Raw genomic sequence first — 16,419 nt, forward strand, 5'->3', positions numbered from 1 at the left:
CCTTCACAACCCCAGCAAACGTTTCGTACTCCAGGTCCTTCAAAGAAAAGACGTACTCCCCTTCATGGAAAAAAACAACAACAAAAAGTTACGTGTGAGTTGATAGAAACAATTCAGAGCAAAAATACTGCATCAGGCCACATTTTCCCAATGACCCAGCTCAAAAGAACTATGGTATGGTATGGTATGGTACTTGGTAAAACGACATCTACTCTGCTGTACACTGACGTCAATGGTCACGGTGAATGTGGCAGACAGAAGAAGGCTTTATGTTCCTCTCCACCTGGGGGCATCTCATCAGCTCACCGTGTACGATGGAAGGAATAATTAACCTCCTTGAAATCTTTCTTTAGCACATCGTGCCATTGACTTATTTAAACACTGGGAAGCACAAGACATGGAGAAATAAGTCCAGTGCAGTATATAAGACTGTCACATGTATCCTGGGCGTCATAGTGGGATAAAGAGGCAGCGGAGGCTCAATGTATCCTGGGCGTCATAGTGGGATAAGGAGGCAGCGGAGGCACGTGGACTCGTTTACATGTGAAATCACCAAACAGCTCCCTCTAGTGTAAAAAAAGATAAATAGAATATTAATGGCATATTTGGGAAGTTTTTGTGTTAGCAGCAGATATGGGGTGCCCCTCGCATGGGGTTCCTCTGGGACCCAGGACTCTCAGCTCTCTACTTCCGAGGGAGGCGTGCTAACCACTACACCACCGAACTGACTGTGTAAGACTGCGCTGCACCACCTGTACATCTCACTCAGTGTTTAAGTTGTTTGAAGGACCTGCCAAACTACAAAGAATCAGAAAATTACAGAAATAATAATTATAACAAAATTGAAAATAATTATACCATTATTAATAATGACAATAATAATGATATGAAGAACAGGAAGATGAGGAAGAAAAGAAAGAAATGTATGTACAAGTTCATCAACAGCAGTACAGCCTATAAACTGCATTTATAGCAGGGAAGTAAAAAATAAATAAATATAACTTTGTTTTATTATGAAGCTAAATTCCTGCATATTTTACATAAATAAAACTATTTAAAAAAGCTGTGTACCACTGCAATAACATACACATACCCACTGCAACGTCCTCTTGTCCATCACTGAAATATCCTTTAAAAGAAAACTCTCCTTTGAGCAGGTTGATGACGTCCTGTAATGCAGGGTGGACGTTGGAGAGGGACGCTGCAGATGGCCGGTTCTCATTCTGTCTTGTTTGTCCACTCAAGGCTCTGATCACACTGTGTGTGTTCACAGGCCCCGTTGGCACATTGACCAATGGAGCTTCAGTCTTCTCTGGAACTGTGATTAGTCCTTGAAAAGGCTGTGGGACCAGGGACAGATTAATGTCCAACCCCAGGAAGGACTCCGGAGCCCTGACCTGAACAGGCACTAAAGAAAGATGTCCGGTTTCTGGGTCTTGACAAAAGAGGTAATTGTTGAAGATGGCACCACCACTGAAGCCAGTGGACGATGATGGAAGTGACACTTCAACAGAGGCAATGTCCGGCACAGTAAGACAAGAACTGGCCGGTGTGTTGTTGCTGGAAGAGGTTGAAGTTAAGGTTTTGAGTGAGAAATTCACAAGAGGCTCCTCTGTGTGAAGGTTTGTTTCAGCCTGGACAGGACGGGGACACTCAGGGAGCGCAACTTCATTATTGAGTGTTGTGAATTCCTCCTCATCGCTGAAAACCAAACAAACGATCCCTGATAAGCACTCAGTTCTGTTTCACAGATGTTTTGAAATCTGTAACTGTTCTGAAGTGATTATTGATTTTTTCTTTAAAAAAAAGTTAATTATTACAGTTAGTAAGTACTAGTAATTCTGTAAGAAGTAAATAAACAGGAGGTTTGCAGCTGTATTTTTTTAAATTAATGGATTAAGAGGTAATTTACAAAATCAGATGCATTTATTCTAATCAAATGTGCAACATTTCTGTTTTTAAATTTTTTTTCGAACGCTGGTGTGAGTGTGTGTAGATATCCATGGTGTGAAATTATGCAACGGTAGTTAACAAAGCCAGAATTGTAGGACTGGATGGAGTGTGACTATGTGGGTGGATTCATTTACTTCACATTTGTTCAGAAAAATAATTTTTAATATTATTTTTTACTTAGTTCTGTCGTAATGTCAAAACCAGGGGTCTCAAACTCAAATAAGCCGGGGGTTACTGTTGCCCCCGCCCCCTCAAGAAGGGGCCAAAAACATACAGAAAGGAGACATATTACATTATACTGACATCTAGTTGCAGGATGGTGGTTTGTGGGCTGAAAATGGCCTGTGGGCCAGGAGTTTGAGACTCCTGGTCTAAACTATGGCTGTTTAATGTTTACATAATTTCATCTAATTATTTACAGGGTTATTAATATAGAAAAGATAAGTCCTAAATACACAATATGTCTTAATTTTGACAGCCCTAGTCGAAAAACTTTTGTTTTGCCAAAGAAAATTTAAATCATTTAAAATGTTTTCTACCTGTTTCCATAACGTCTAGCAACAATAAAAATTGTTGCTAGATGTCTTGTTTTGACGTCTTACCCCTGAAAGACAGCTTCAATGTTCTGTCCCTCCTTCTCTGAGTCTCCTTTATTGGTCAGGACAATAGGGACGAAGTGCGTAGCGGTTGAAGTGAAGGCTTCTGGGAGTTGAAGCCTCGTGCTAACGGGATAGCTGTAGGGGACAGGGCCAGGCACAGGAGCCAGTCGGCTCTCAGTGGCCATGGGCACGAAGCCTACACACAGTTACAACAGGGCCACACACAATATCAGCGATATTGTCTCATGCAATACACATTAGTAAATTACACAAAGTGTGTAAAATGTACAAGGCCTTCATCAGTAAAAGTGACACTGGGATCATCTTGGATCATTAATGTTAGAATCTAAAAGCAGACTTGTTTTGATCTGAATGTGTGTCTTCATATGTTTGTAATGGATATTGCATGAGGGTCGTTTGCACTGCAGTAAAGCTGTCTTACTGCTGTCATTCTGTTCGGAGTCTTCAGATGAGCTGTGATGCGTTTCACTCAAATTAAAGTCCTCGTCTCCTTTAGGTTGTGAGACTGGCTAAAAGAAATGAAATGAAAGTATAAAAGTTAAAACAAATAACTAAAAAAATAACAACATCAAAGACATCAGATGACCACACAGAGTTTACCGGGTGAACTCTGCTGATGAGGTCGTTCCACACAGTCTCAGCGCTTGTCTCTTGACCTAACAGGTAGTCACGACAGCTCTGGAAAAACAACCGTGGGGAAAAAAAAGTGTAGCAACAATTCAGAGGCACTGCCACATAGACAGAGAAATAATTTTAGATCAAAACTGTTTCATTAAATCTCTTCTCCAGTGACTGACGACAGAGGAATATTAACAAAGTGGTGCTGAAATAAAAATTTTGATCAAGGAACTAAGCCCTCATTTTAAATCTCTTAAATAATGATTGATTGGTAATAATTGAGTTAAAAGTTCTAATTAACTACTGTGAGTCTGAAGGAATATTTAATACCTGCAAAGTATTATTTTAGTATTATTTTAACAACATTATATAAAAATGTTGAGCATGAAAATATGATTAATCACAAATAATCAAATAAAAATTTCAAACATTCAGGCCCAGAACAATGATCCATTTTTAAGTGGTTTAAGAAACTACAGATGCCATTTTGGATTTAGGATGTCTACCAACTTTTCAGAAAATGTGATGTGTGAATTCATTCACTTGTTTTTCCCACCAAAGCTAACAGGATGCTGCTCATTTAATTACTGACAATGAAATCCCAGCTCTGTCAGACCATCTGACATACTTTTGTAACATCTACATAGAATGTTAACTTTGTTTTTTTAATTTGCAGCGAGATGTGACTCAGCTTTTAGTTTGAAGAAAAACATTCTCTTTGGTCGTGCAGAGTTTTCGCCGTGTATCAGACCAAGGATCGGAAAGAAAAGAAAATGATTCCTTGTGCTGAAGTCAGTGAGTTTAATGCCATTAGTGGTCAGAAAAATGTAAAAGGATTTGGATGAGACGCTTCTTAAAAAAACGGTCAAAGAATATTACCTTCTTAGCCATAATGATGGTGGGTCGCTCGATTGGCGTTCTCTTCGCCATTTCCAGCAGCAGCCTCTTCAGTTTGCGAGGCATTGCCAGCTTTTGCGTAGGTGACAAACTGAACTTGGCCGTGGCCCAGAGAATGGCGGCGACTGCGTACACACAGACCTGAGTCACAACAGGAATAAAAAAAGGAGTGATTACAACAGTAGAGTACAGAATAAGCTCTTTAAAAAGATCACAGGTCAAAGAAACCTTTTCAGTCACAATGCCGTGTTCTTGATACTCAGGGGCGAGATAGAATTCATCTCTGGGGCCTAAAAAAAAAAAAAAAAAAAAAGATCTGTTAAAAATGTTTTTTATTATGCTGCAGCAAAATCCTTAAAGTGTGTGTAAAAAAAGAAGCAGAGATGTGAGGAGCTTTAAAAAAGAAGCTTCACAAAGACCAGAACAGCAGCAAACGTACCGATGTTTTTAGGTTTCAAGAAAAGAACTTCTCCTTCACAGCCCACGTACACCGTGTCCAGGCATAAATAGGCTGACGGAAAAGAGAGAAATCAGAAGAACAGACCAGTGATTAACAAAAGCCCAGCCAAGTTATTGCTTTCTCTATCTTTTCCACAGGAATTATCCATCATAAAAAGAAGGGAAAGAACACAGATTTAAATTCCTCTAAAAGTCCTACAGTAAATCTATACATTTTTGCCAATGTAGCCTGTAGCCCCGGTCAACTGCACCCAAAAGTCCACCATAACTTGAACTAGACACAATTTGTTTTCACCATTCAAGTAATAGAGCATCTGAAACTAAAAACAAAGTATTCTTAGGGCAGATCTAAAATACAGATTACGACTGGATCAGAAAATAAACATCAAATATTAACATTTAATATTAAATGTTAATGTGATTTAAGATTACCTGGAAAGTCGATGTAGGTCTGCAGTGAGGACAGACACGTGTAACACAGAGCCCACAGCTCGTTCACCGTTAGCCTGCGTCCACAACGACTCAGTAGTTCTCTCAGAGAAATCCACTGGATGGACATAAAGGGGACAGCAGAGTTACAGTCTGGTTCTTCAGTGTGTTTTATTTATTTTTATTTTTCAAAATTGGGCTAATCCTAAAGCAACAATTAGTTTTACAACTCACACGTTAGTTTAATCTCCATTCATGAGTTTGTCTTAATCGTTAATTAAGACAAACCCTTAAAAAAATCGACATACTAATTTTTAAACTCAAATTTACCAACAGTTTTGGATTGTTAGCCTATTAAAGGCATCATTTCCATATTTGTTAAATTTACTTTGTTCTTCAAATATAGTTCGGACAGCCAATGAAACACTGGAATTCTCTCTTTTGTCTGTCTACCTGTACAATAAAAGTTCAAGCAAAGTACCAAAGCCAAGTTTGGAGGGCTTTTTCAAACTCTTGGGAATTTCTCTCTGGAAATGGAATTCCAATAAACCCCTGAAAGCATCTGTTAAAGCCATACAGTACACGTGACAGTGGTGTGCCGCAGGCTAACCTCATCCTGAGATTCTTCATTCAGACACAGCATACTTTTGGTCATGTGGTTATTAGTGAAGTAGAGGTTGTGGTTCACTGGACTCTGGTTCTCAGGAGATTCTTGTGCCATTTCCAGGTCCTGGCAGGAAGAACAGGGAGACGCCAAATCCTGAGTGCTGTCTTTTCTTTCGCCTTGCAGGACGTCATGTGTGCTCTCTTCTTCAATGCATAAAGTCTCGTCGGAACCCTGGTGCACTTGTGACCTTTGGTTGTCCACTGAATTCTCGTAATACTCTGTGCTACTGTGCGTGTAAGCGTCACATGAATTTCCCCGGTTGAGTCTTTGGAGTCTGTTGCTCCAAACAGATGTGGAGCTCACGTGATCATCTGCTCCTATCTCAGTGAGGTCGGATATCGGTATACTGATGTTTCCATGGGTTGGAGTGGAAAGACTGGGGGGGTTGTTGGAGTCTGGAACTGAGCAGGAGCGGTTAAGAGCCCCCTTAACTCTAGTTAATCTCTGCTGGGCTCTCCTCCTCACTGGGGAGCTGTTGTGGGACCTGCAGTCCATTTCATCTGCCAAGCTCAGACCGTCTTCTTCCATATCCTCAGACCAGAGGGAGGAATCCCAGCCTCTGCAGACCTGCAGAAGAAATTCTTAGCATTCAGCACAAAACAACTGTTTTGTTTTTGCTTGTCTAATGCAGAAACGATCCTATCCTTCCACCAAAACACATAAATTACTGTTTAGAGAAATCCAAAAATGCACATTAAGCACTTTTGTTCTTATACCTATAGTAGGCAAGCTCAAAATGTTGGCACTAAAACTGCTGTAGAGTAAAAAAAAAAAAAAAAAAGGTCTCATTTCTTATTTACATCTATCTATCTATCAAATTACAAAATACTACAACAAATACTTTACTGTCTTCTATTATTATTATCATTATTATATATATATGTCAAACATTTCATTGGAAACACACTGTTAGAAGCAGAATTATAATTTTAAAATCAATATGTGATGAAGTAAAAATACATGTTTTTCTGGAGGTGAAGCCCATGTAAATGATGGAAGCATCAGCATTGACTTCCATGTGTTTTTTCATTCGTGTCATTTGTCCTCCAGAATGTTAGTGGGTGGACACACTGTCACATACCTGCTGCCTGGACAGACAGTTAGTCTTATCAGAACCGTCAGTACACACGTCTTTATTATTCTTGTCAGAGCTCAGTCTTTCAAATGCACATCTGGGTCCCTGATGCTGCCATCTTGCCTCCCACGTTCCTTCCTGTCCATCTGTGGATATTTCATTGAATTCAGCAGCAGTGCAGAGGACATTCATTCATTTGTTTACAATGGTAACAATGTTACCTTGAAATGGAGAAACTGATTCAATAGAAAGCACTCGACGCCCGATGGAGGAGAGTTTCCGACAAACGGCTGCGGAGGACGCATCATAGAGCCGTGCTTTAGCCAAAGACAGGATCTCCTGTAGGAGGAAAAGTGTTAGTAATTAGGAAATACAATTTATACCTCATCAATGTAGTAGACTTCAGAATAATATTTTTGGATACAAATGTACCAAAAGTACATATATTAACTCACATTTACTGGACTTTGCAAACTGTTATAAATTCTCAGTCTTTTGTATGTATCCAATATAATAGCGTTATGGATTATTATGTTAATTAGTAAAACTAATACTTTGAAAGACTGAGTTGTACAGCCGACTTCACGTCTCTTCCCGGCATTATAATGCTTCAACCACTAGATGGTGCTGCAGAACACTCATCAACAACAGTGCACAGCTTTACAATTAACCCAAAGTGAAGTAAAACTAATATATAGAAGTTGTATTTTACATTTATAAATAAATATATATATATACATTTGTAAATTATATATTATGATCTTTTAGTATATTAATGTTAAACCAAAAGAAAGTCTTTGCAGATTTCTTACTTAGTCCATATACAGTATGTACTTACCCATGACAAAACATCTATCTACATCTATGTAAAAACTCAATAAGTGCAGCTATATTGCAGATTACAGCATTTCCTTCTTGTGTAAATATAGAAGGTATATGTCTGCAAAATTTCAAAGGAGCTTCGTTTTATTGTGTTATTTTTTGTGCTGTCTACCCATCTCATTTTGCTGCTGCAACATGATGGAAGAGTGTGGAATCAATAAAGTTTAATCCAATTTAATGTAATCTAATCTACACTGATACAGTACATACACAATAACCCAATTTGTTTTAAATGGAGAACTGAAAGTATATAGAGGAGTGTTCGTCACTTTAAATCTGTTTATATTTGTCTTTTTTTTAAATTGTTCACCTGTTGCCAAAGAAAAAGTTGGGAGGGGCAAACCCAGGATCAGCTCATGGAAATAATAAAAAAAAAACTGCAATTTGACGATTATTTGCAGCGATAATGTAGTTAGAAAGTTTTCAAGTGTCTGTTTTATACAGTATATATACTGTGTTAATTTAAAATGACAAGTTAGAAAATTTTATTTATTCTGCCAATCATGTAAAAGCAGAGCATTCAGCTAAAGGACCAGGACCAACTACTAAACTACTACATTCTCTTTCTAAAAAGAGTCTAAAAATGTTATAATTACATATTGAACTTCCCATATTGTGGCCAATAAAACAACTGCCAACAACTGCTAAAACAAAAACAAACAGAATCCACGATGTTCAACCTGCAGCAGCGGCCTGTCCTCGGGCTTTTCGTCCTGCATCTGTTCCAACAGCTTCTGAATCTCCTCTCCGATCTCAACCTCCAGTTCTGGCTCAATGACGAAGTTCAGTGCAGCGAAAAGGGTTGATCCCAGAGAGAAAATATGACCCTGAGAGAGAAGAACAAAACAGATTCACTCTACGAAGAACGATAAAGTGATAAGATGAGACAGAGAAACAGAAGTCTCCCTCTGTTGTGAGCTGTAATTGTACGGTTCTGGGTGTATTTCTGAAAGAGCTTTTGTTTTTCTTTTCCTCCACAGACAGTGGATATTATGGTCAGCTCCACGCCAGCAGCAGATTTGAGGCAGGTTCTTTTGTGTCCACATCACAGACGTAATGATCACTGTTAACGTCAGGAGTGGGCCGTAACCATGTGCAGGGCAGATCCTGGTGTGTGTCACTAAAATGGAAAAGTAAATTCTCAGCTGCATTTGACTATGTTGCCTTTGTGGTTTCTGTGACCGCGCAGAACCTCTATGTTACAACCACACACTTGAGAAAACAGAGAGAAGTCAAAGGAGAAGGACGTGTTTGTGAAGAAAAAGAAAGAAAGAACGCTGTTCAGTTTGGATCATAAAGAAGTTACAAGAGTGTTTTCACTCAGTGTGTGGTGGAAAAAAACACAGGACAATCAAAAAGGAAATCATCAGAGTTGGTAAAAAGTCAGAACCATCACTGCTGCCGGTATGATACTGAAAATACACTACAGTACTACAGTACCTACATTAGTAAAAAACAAATGTGATTTTCAGGATGTTAGAGACATGTTCACTGTCCAGGAGACTTAAGTCACTTTTATTGAGGCGTATATATACACAAGGACACATATTACCAAGTCAGTCAATGTCACCCGAGTTTAATAAGAAACTTTTCTGCACCTTTGAACGCAGCCAACTCTTCGTGACTAGTGCCGACTGCAATCTACAGGCAGATCGGAGATGTCTCACCTCAAACGTACTCCCTGTGTTGTCAAACTCAGGAGGCACAAAGGAACCTTCGGGATCATCTGCAGGTCAAGAAAACACAGTTGAAATCCACACGGTAGTATTGCCAAGAGGGTACTAACAGTGCACGTGTTGTTTGATGTGTACGTGTTTGAAGTAAATCCACATATTTTGTTCTAATAATAACAATAATACCCTGACACGCTGATTAAACGAGATGTAAATAAGACCAACATGTAGCCCTGTAGCTGCGGTCTCGTGAGATAATACAGCGGTTATTTGCATAATTCACATGTCACAGACAGTTCAGTAATCCCCGACCAATCAGACAGCTGCTATCAGTGGAGCAGATGCTGGAGCAGCCATGGAGGAGCAATAACCTCCTCCTCCTCCTTATAAAGGTCAAAGTTCAGTCTCGGTACAAGGATGACTAACAAAAAAAATGCTGGACCCAGGCTGGAGTTGGAGCCCAAGGGAATGAAGGCAGAAGGAGGGATAGGAAAGAAACCAGTAAAGTGGGTCATGACAGATCTGGGTTTCTTTAAAGAACCCAGGATCTGCCCTCCCAGGTGTAAAGAGGGGCTGCTCTCCTTTCTAGTCTTCTCTCTTCATATATTACTTTGTATTTATACATCCCTGTTCCTTAATATTTTATGTTTCCTTTAGCCTATCAAGATAACATTTATCTGCTCAAAGTAAACTCTTAACTGGTCCCACTTCTCTACCTTCCCTTTATTCTGATTCCTTACCTTCACTATTTTTTTTCCCCAAAACAATTTTAACCATTGCATTTCTTCTGTTATTAAATTGAACAGTCTAAAGAAGGACCAGGTAAAATGACTAAAGAACAAATGGTTGAGAAGAATAATCCAGTGATGATAGATGATGTGACTGACGCTGTTAGCACCATGGTGATGGTGAGTCATGTGTAAATGTAGAATCACAGAACAACAGGTAGAGTCGGCTGAGCAGTGAGTGTTCAGTGCACTCCCCAAACACACTGTTTGAATGTGCTGTATTACAAATGGATAGTTCATCTCTTCTGATGGGCGACTCAGAACCAGCCTTTAAATAAAAAAACAAGACTCCACGTAGTCACATATGACTACCTTCTTATCATCCCTGGAGTAATTAATGAGCTGAAATGGCTTTATTGACAGGTTGTTATGGCAACAACTGTTCTCATTGATATCCATCACTACTGCGCTCAAGGTCACTCCAGAGACAGAGTTTGTGTAGTGGGCTGACAACTGCCGCTCGATGTATATGTCAGTTGGACATTTTCATAGTGTGACAGAGAAGGCTTAATTAGCTGAAATCAATAGAAAACAGTGAAGCGAGTAAAGCAGCATTTGTAGTGATTTGATTGATGATGTAGATTCACTGCGTTATGCATGAACAGTCTACACGATGTGGGCAGTGAAGCCTTCTCTCTGCACAGGATGAATCACAGCCAAAAGGACTGAATGCGGTCCAATAAACCATGACGACAAATATGAAAGGTGTCTGACAGAGTAATCAATCCCATGATTACTCCACAGCTCGTTTGTAGATATAGAGATACAAAAATAATACAGCACATTAAACAATGTCATGCTGGGTGTGCTACGTTAGCGTGTGTGTGCGTGCATGAGAGTGACAGAGGAGAATTCAGAGAACTGCAGGCATTATCGCACTGATGGGGTGTGAGGAACCGAGTGTGTGTTTGTGTGCCTGTGTGTATCTGTCTGTGTAATTGACAATATAACAGTGTGACAATGTGAGCTGAGAATAGAAAAGGGACGACTTACAGAAAGTCTGGAGACTAAATAAGGAGCAGAATTCGATTTTTATTTATTTTTTTAGGAAAAATGTCTACTGTTTGTGAAAAGCTGACAGACCCAGGGAGGCAATGTTAGGGGTTTCAAACCCTAGACCTACAATCTGAATTAGATCAGGGCAACAAAGGAGGAGACAAGAAAAACATGCAGTTTTTCTAAAGTTAAGTCTCAAGCTGGCACTCCAGGTTTTTTTATTTTTTTATAAAGGTCTATTTTTTGTTCTCAGGACAAACTGAATCAAAATTTTTTGTCAACACACAAAACAAACCCTCTAAGTAACTGTCAAAGGTTCAGCAGTCCAAAAAAAAAAAAAAATAATAATCCAAGATCAAGTTAGATTTCTTATACAGTGGCTTCCAAAGTGAAACAATAGGGTGGCTCTGCAGAGCTAGGTAGGTAAAGATGAACTATTTTATTTATGGAATGCAACGATGGACCCACCTTTTTGAAACTAGGGCTATGGTAACAGCTGTAATGTCTGTTCAGTTGTTGGCTTCTTTTCTTCAGATAAACTTTAACGTGTTTGTCAGGATTTACCTAAGGTACATGATGTATACATGAATATATGATTTTATATTTTCCTCTCTACTTTGCTTAGACATCTAGTGGTGCCCTTTAAAAAGGCATTTATGTTGCTATGCACTTGTATTAGATTAAAACCCCATTCTCTATATCAGTCCCCTGAGCGCTATTGTCTTGACTGCATTTACCATAAGTAAGACAACGCTGACTGAGCTGGATCCTATTACCTGTTACTTAGGCATATTGATAATGTCCACTGACGTCTAGCTACACAGTACATGTTGAAACAGAACTTTAAACATAGCGTCGTGACAGTACGTACATGTGACTGTGTGTGAAGTGGACTCACCACTCAGCTGCTCCATGAAGCAAACGTTCCCGTGGGCATTGAAGGCCAGAGTGTCTGGAGTTATACACAGGCTGTGGAAGAGATGGGAGGGCCTGATGCTCTGCAGGGCCAGAACACACTCCACACAGACGGCCAATACCTCCTCCTCCGACAAGCAACTGTCCCGCAGTGAGAGGATGTCTGCCAGTGATACATTCTCCTGTGAACACACCCATATATTCAACTAGTGTTAAAAATAATTTATTATACATATTTTCCACACATGTCTACTAAGAAATCAGATCATTTTTTCCAAGAATATGCAGAGGGAAACCAAAAGCCATGAGATCATTTTAACTCTAAGTCAAAATTAATGTTAACATAATGTTAACTGTACAATGTTGTTGTACAGTGGAAATCTGGGGACAAGTCAAAATGTAAAACTAAATACTGTAGACTATTAACCTAAATAGACTGTGATACAAATAGATTATTAACTTAAAACTTTTACTCTTAAACACAAAAGGCAAATCCACATTAAGAAAAAAAACACACAAACTAGAGTAAGACGAGTACAGAAACAAAATACGTTGAAAAATAAAGCGTTTGGATGATAGAAGTGGATTATCATCCAGCGTGATCTGGATGTATCTGAGGGGTACTGCGGTTATAAAACGATTATTTGACTAAAACACTGAAATAAGCTAATTCTGATATGTTCATATAGCCAAAAAGACGGAGCAACATGACACAGAGAAGTTAGCTTACCGTTTTCAGGTGACATGCCAAGTTTGTAGTCGACCGTTGATAGCAAACTTTTCATTTGACTTATTCACGTTCTCTATTTTTGTAAAATACTGTCACACTCTGGCTGCCATTGACATGATAACTGTAAATAAAACCCTCAAAAATAAAAGAACACTTGGAAAACCACCGGCCTACTACATCATCGTCATTAAAATCTGCCTGTAGGTTGGGCTAATCCAAAATAGTCAAAACACGGGGGGTGTTCTCAACACAGCTAGTTATCTGTGAAATGGGGTGCTCGTTAGCACTTGGTACTTTCCTCCTGATTACATTAACACACCAAAAATAAACAAGCAGAAAAAAAAATCGTCAACCTATCAACCAGTAAATGACCAGTAGGAGGTTAAAGTCCTATCTGTATATATAAATAAACAAACCAGACTTTTTTTTACAGGATAAATGCTGTTAATTTTGAGCCATATTATTGTTAATGGCCAAGGTCTAATCTTGTTTTTTTTATTGTATTACCCATGAATAGTTTGCAATGTTGATGTAAAACAGCACATCCTGAATGTATCATTATTTTTATAACAGGCTTACTGTATTTGGTACTTTTTAGGATTGCCAACCATTTCTTTTGGCATGTTGATGGTGTGACTCCACGTGAACACACCATCTGTGATCCACCATCACCAAATGGCCACTATTTTGTATGCCAGATGCCGTGATCTCAGAGATTCCATGAAGAATTTTACATAATGCTGTGGTCTGACATCACAGGATCTTCAGTTCCATTATTGGGGGGGGGGGGGGTTGCTGGCCACAGACAAAGCAGCAACTGTCCAAAACCACTCTAATTACCATGACCTTAACATATTTCTTCCTCCAAAATACCAAAATAACCCTCAACTGAAAACCTTCTTTTTTTTTTTACATAAAATATATGGGCTAGGTTAAATTTTCATCAACCACATGCTACTTTTTTCATAACGGCGACATTGTAGATGCAGAAAAGTTAATGCAGTTTGTGAACAAAGATGTGTTCTAGTAGTCTGAGCACAATTACAGGGCAGAAAAGTGCCACTACAAACAGCAGCAGCAGCGGCAGCAGCAGCAGCAGCCCCATAAATAGACAGCTTCCCTGGAGAACAGTGCAGGGGAAAGCTTGAAGTTCCCCCCAAAGTTAAATATGCTGTCCTACATACATAAGTTTGCCTCTGAGCTCTGAGGTTCTGATGAAAATATGGTGTTCTTTCCAAATCTGCATTCTGGAACAGAGAAGAACACCACCTCAGTGCACGTCCAAAATGCTGCAATTTTACAGTCACTTGATCAGTGTGGTTCAAGGAATATTCAGCATTTCCTTTTGTCTGTTTGACTGATACTTCAGGGATAAGGCCACAGCATGTGATGTCATCTGTTGGCTAACTTTTGGAAGACTTTCTGTTTGTTGTTACCGCTGTTCCTCTCACATTCAGGGAGGAGCATTTGTTGGAAGACTTTCTGTTTGTTGTTACCGCAGTTCCTCTCACATTCAGGGAGGAGCTTCTCTAAGCCTTTGTGGTATTTCAGCTACTGTTGTAGATTTTTGATCTGGGAGTTGGAGTCACAGATGATCATACTGTATGAGTAAGAGCTCTCAAGTGTTTCATGACATGTTAGCATATATGCATGGATGGATTCATAGAGTCCACACTGTAGCACGGCAGAGTTCATGTCCTACAGCAAGAAGATGACCAGTTCAGGGCTCAACTCTTGGTTGAGGGTTTGCAAAGTGGCAGTGAGGATAAGAATATATATATAAAAAAACTTACATTCTATTTCAAATAAATAAAGTAATAAATACACACATTACCTTTGTTGTCACCTGCTTAAACTGTTAATACTGTCATGTGGTTCAGAGCACTACCTCTTTAAAACACACTGAAACATCCTGATGTTCACAGAGTTAAAACAAATATCAGACGTGTTTCATAAAAACTCCTCCAGTCTGTCTATTCATCAAAATCAGAAGGATTCACTCGGAACCACAGACAGCTGTGGGGCAGCCCTGCAGTGTCTTTACAGTCTGTGTAAACATCTCCACTTTTATACAGAATGAAGTCAAGTCACGACCAGGCACCGTCTCACCTCATCCTCCAGTAACGGAGGCAGATGATCCAGATCGTCATATCCGTCCCTGTCTGCAGCTTTCATCAAGTATGTGAGCGCTGCATCATCACTCCCCGAAGTCTCCATTGCAGCAACTTCGATTCAGTCAAGACAGTGAAGCAGCAGAGACAGATGACATGTCTGAGCTTCATCCACCGGATCCGCCGAGCACCGACTGAGAACGAGTCTTCGCTGCAAACCGACTGGGACGATCCGGTCCAAAAACAGAGCTGGGAAATCAAGCAGAGACACACAGCATTGCGCCCGAACCGAACGTCAAGAGCGAGCTGAAGGAGGGAGGGGAGGTGGTGTCAATGATGGCCCGTGGCCAGAGTCGGAGGCTGCCATGACCACCACCACTCCTCCACAGAATAGGAGGCGATCACCAGCTGCAGTTGGAGTCTTCAGCGACCGTGGGGGAGTCAGTGGAGCTGAGGCTTGGATGCCGCGGTCCGCTTTACAGCTTCACGCCTCCGTTTCTATGGAGAGACTGATTCATTGCATTGCTACGGTGGCCCAGAAGTGCAAACCAGAACAATTAAGGCATTTAAAAATGATAATCTTAAGAACAACATACAAAAGACAATACAAAAGAGTGAATAAGAAAACACGTTATCGCACCTTTTCTTGTATTGTCTACTGCAGTGGTTCTCAATATGTGGTACGTGTAGCATTGGTGGCACTTGGGCTCCCTCTGATCCTAATCTGATCTGTTTTTTTAAGTATGTTGTTCAAATAATTAAATTTATGAAATCAAGAAAAAAATAAACATAACTTTTTTATCATTTATTTATTTTTTCTCTACTCCAGGGGTTCTCAAAATGCGGTACATGTACCATCACTTACACAGAACATGAATCAAAATCATTCTGTTTGATTTAATGATTCAATTCTTGCAAGAAAAGTTTTTTTCCCCAAACACAGATCATGCGGAAATATCACTTTTAGAAAACCAGACCAAGACTATTTGTATCCTGACCACTGGACCATCTGGCACCGTCTGTCCTGACAGTCGTCAAACACAGTCACTGGAACAACCGCTCTGTACCTTAAAAATCTCACACACTTATGAACACACCAAGGCTGAGATATGATGTTCTCCGTTTTTTTTTTCCTTATGTAGATAAATGGCGCTCCGGCTCATTGACCTACAGTATGCAGTCCTGACAAAGCAGAACCTTAATGGAGCTAGAATGTCAAGTGTGTGCACTGACCCTACATGATGAATATAGACTGAGGAGCTGGAAGTTCCCAAAGTCAGCAGCTCCATTAAGATGCTCTAAGAGTGTCACTGGTACTTCTCAGTTGAGATGCTCCTCTGAGTTAGCAGAATTTAATAAGACAGATACAAATAGAAAATTATAGGAAAGTCTTACAACGGTTGGTTTAATGTCAGTTTATATTTAATATATATTTTTAATAATAAAGTTTTAGTGGCAAATCTATTTTGTTAGTTTATAAAATTGTAGGTTGTAATCACACTGGAATGATGACATAGGAAACCTAATTAAAATAAGTCATAGATCTGTAGACTCCAGCAGGGGCAGTATGACTACACAGTCTGCAAATTTACGTGTTATTTAGCAT

General features: G+C 39.6%; 1 protein-coding gene across 1 annotated transcript in view; it reads right to left on the reverse strand.

Annotated features, from left to right (window-relative positions):
• Positions 1 to 15,525, reverse strand: part of kndc1 (kinase non-catalytic C-lobe domain containing 1) — a 24,304-nt gene extending 8,779 nt beyond the window's left edge. The window contains exons 1-16 of the mRNA XM_008322213.3: positions 14,812 to 15,525; positions 11,956 to 12,154; positions 9,268 to 9,326; positions 8,281 to 8,427; positions 6,940 to 7,057; positions 6,725 to 6,864; positions 5,587 to 6,210; positions 4,980 to 5,094; positions 4,528 to 4,599; positions 4,317 to 4,378; positions 4,071 to 4,229; positions 3,174 to 3,251; positions 2,995 to 3,082; positions 2,556 to 2,748; positions 1,094 to 1,701; positions 8 to 60 (exon numbers count right to left, since the gene is read on the reverse strand). Coding sequence (XP_008320435.1) covers positions 8 to 60; positions 1,094 to 1,701; positions 2,556 to 2,748; positions 2,995 to 3,082; positions 3,174 to 3,251; positions 4,071 to 4,229; positions 4,317 to 4,378; positions 4,528 to 4,599; positions 4,980 to 5,094; positions 5,587 to 6,210; positions 6,725 to 6,864; positions 6,940 to 7,057; positions 8,281 to 8,427; positions 9,268 to 9,326; positions 11,956 to 12,154; positions 14,812 to 14,919 — 2,823 coding nt within the window. The 5' untranslated portion in view covers positions 14,920 to 15,525. The remainder of the gene's footprint in view (positions 1 to 7; positions 61 to 1,093; positions 1,702 to 2,555; positions 2,749 to 2,994; positions 3,083 to 3,173; positions 3,252 to 4,070; positions 4,230 to 4,316; positions 4,379 to 4,527; positions 4,600 to 4,979; positions 5,095 to 5,586; positions 6,211 to 6,724; positions 6,865 to 6,939; positions 7,058 to 8,280; positions 8,428 to 9,267; positions 9,327 to 11,955; positions 12,155 to 14,811) is intronic.
• Positions 15,526 to 16,419: the final 894 nt, after the last annotated feature.

Source organism: Cynoglossus semilaevis, chromosome 12 (assembly GCF_000523025.1).
Source record: "Cynoglossus semilaevis isolate Cse_v1.0 chromosome 12, Cse_v1.0, whole genome shotgun sequence".
In the NCBI taxonomy this organism is placed as follows: Eukaryota; Metazoa; Chordata; class Actinopteri; order Pleuronectiformes; family Cynoglossidae; genus Cynoglossus; species Cynoglossus semilaevis.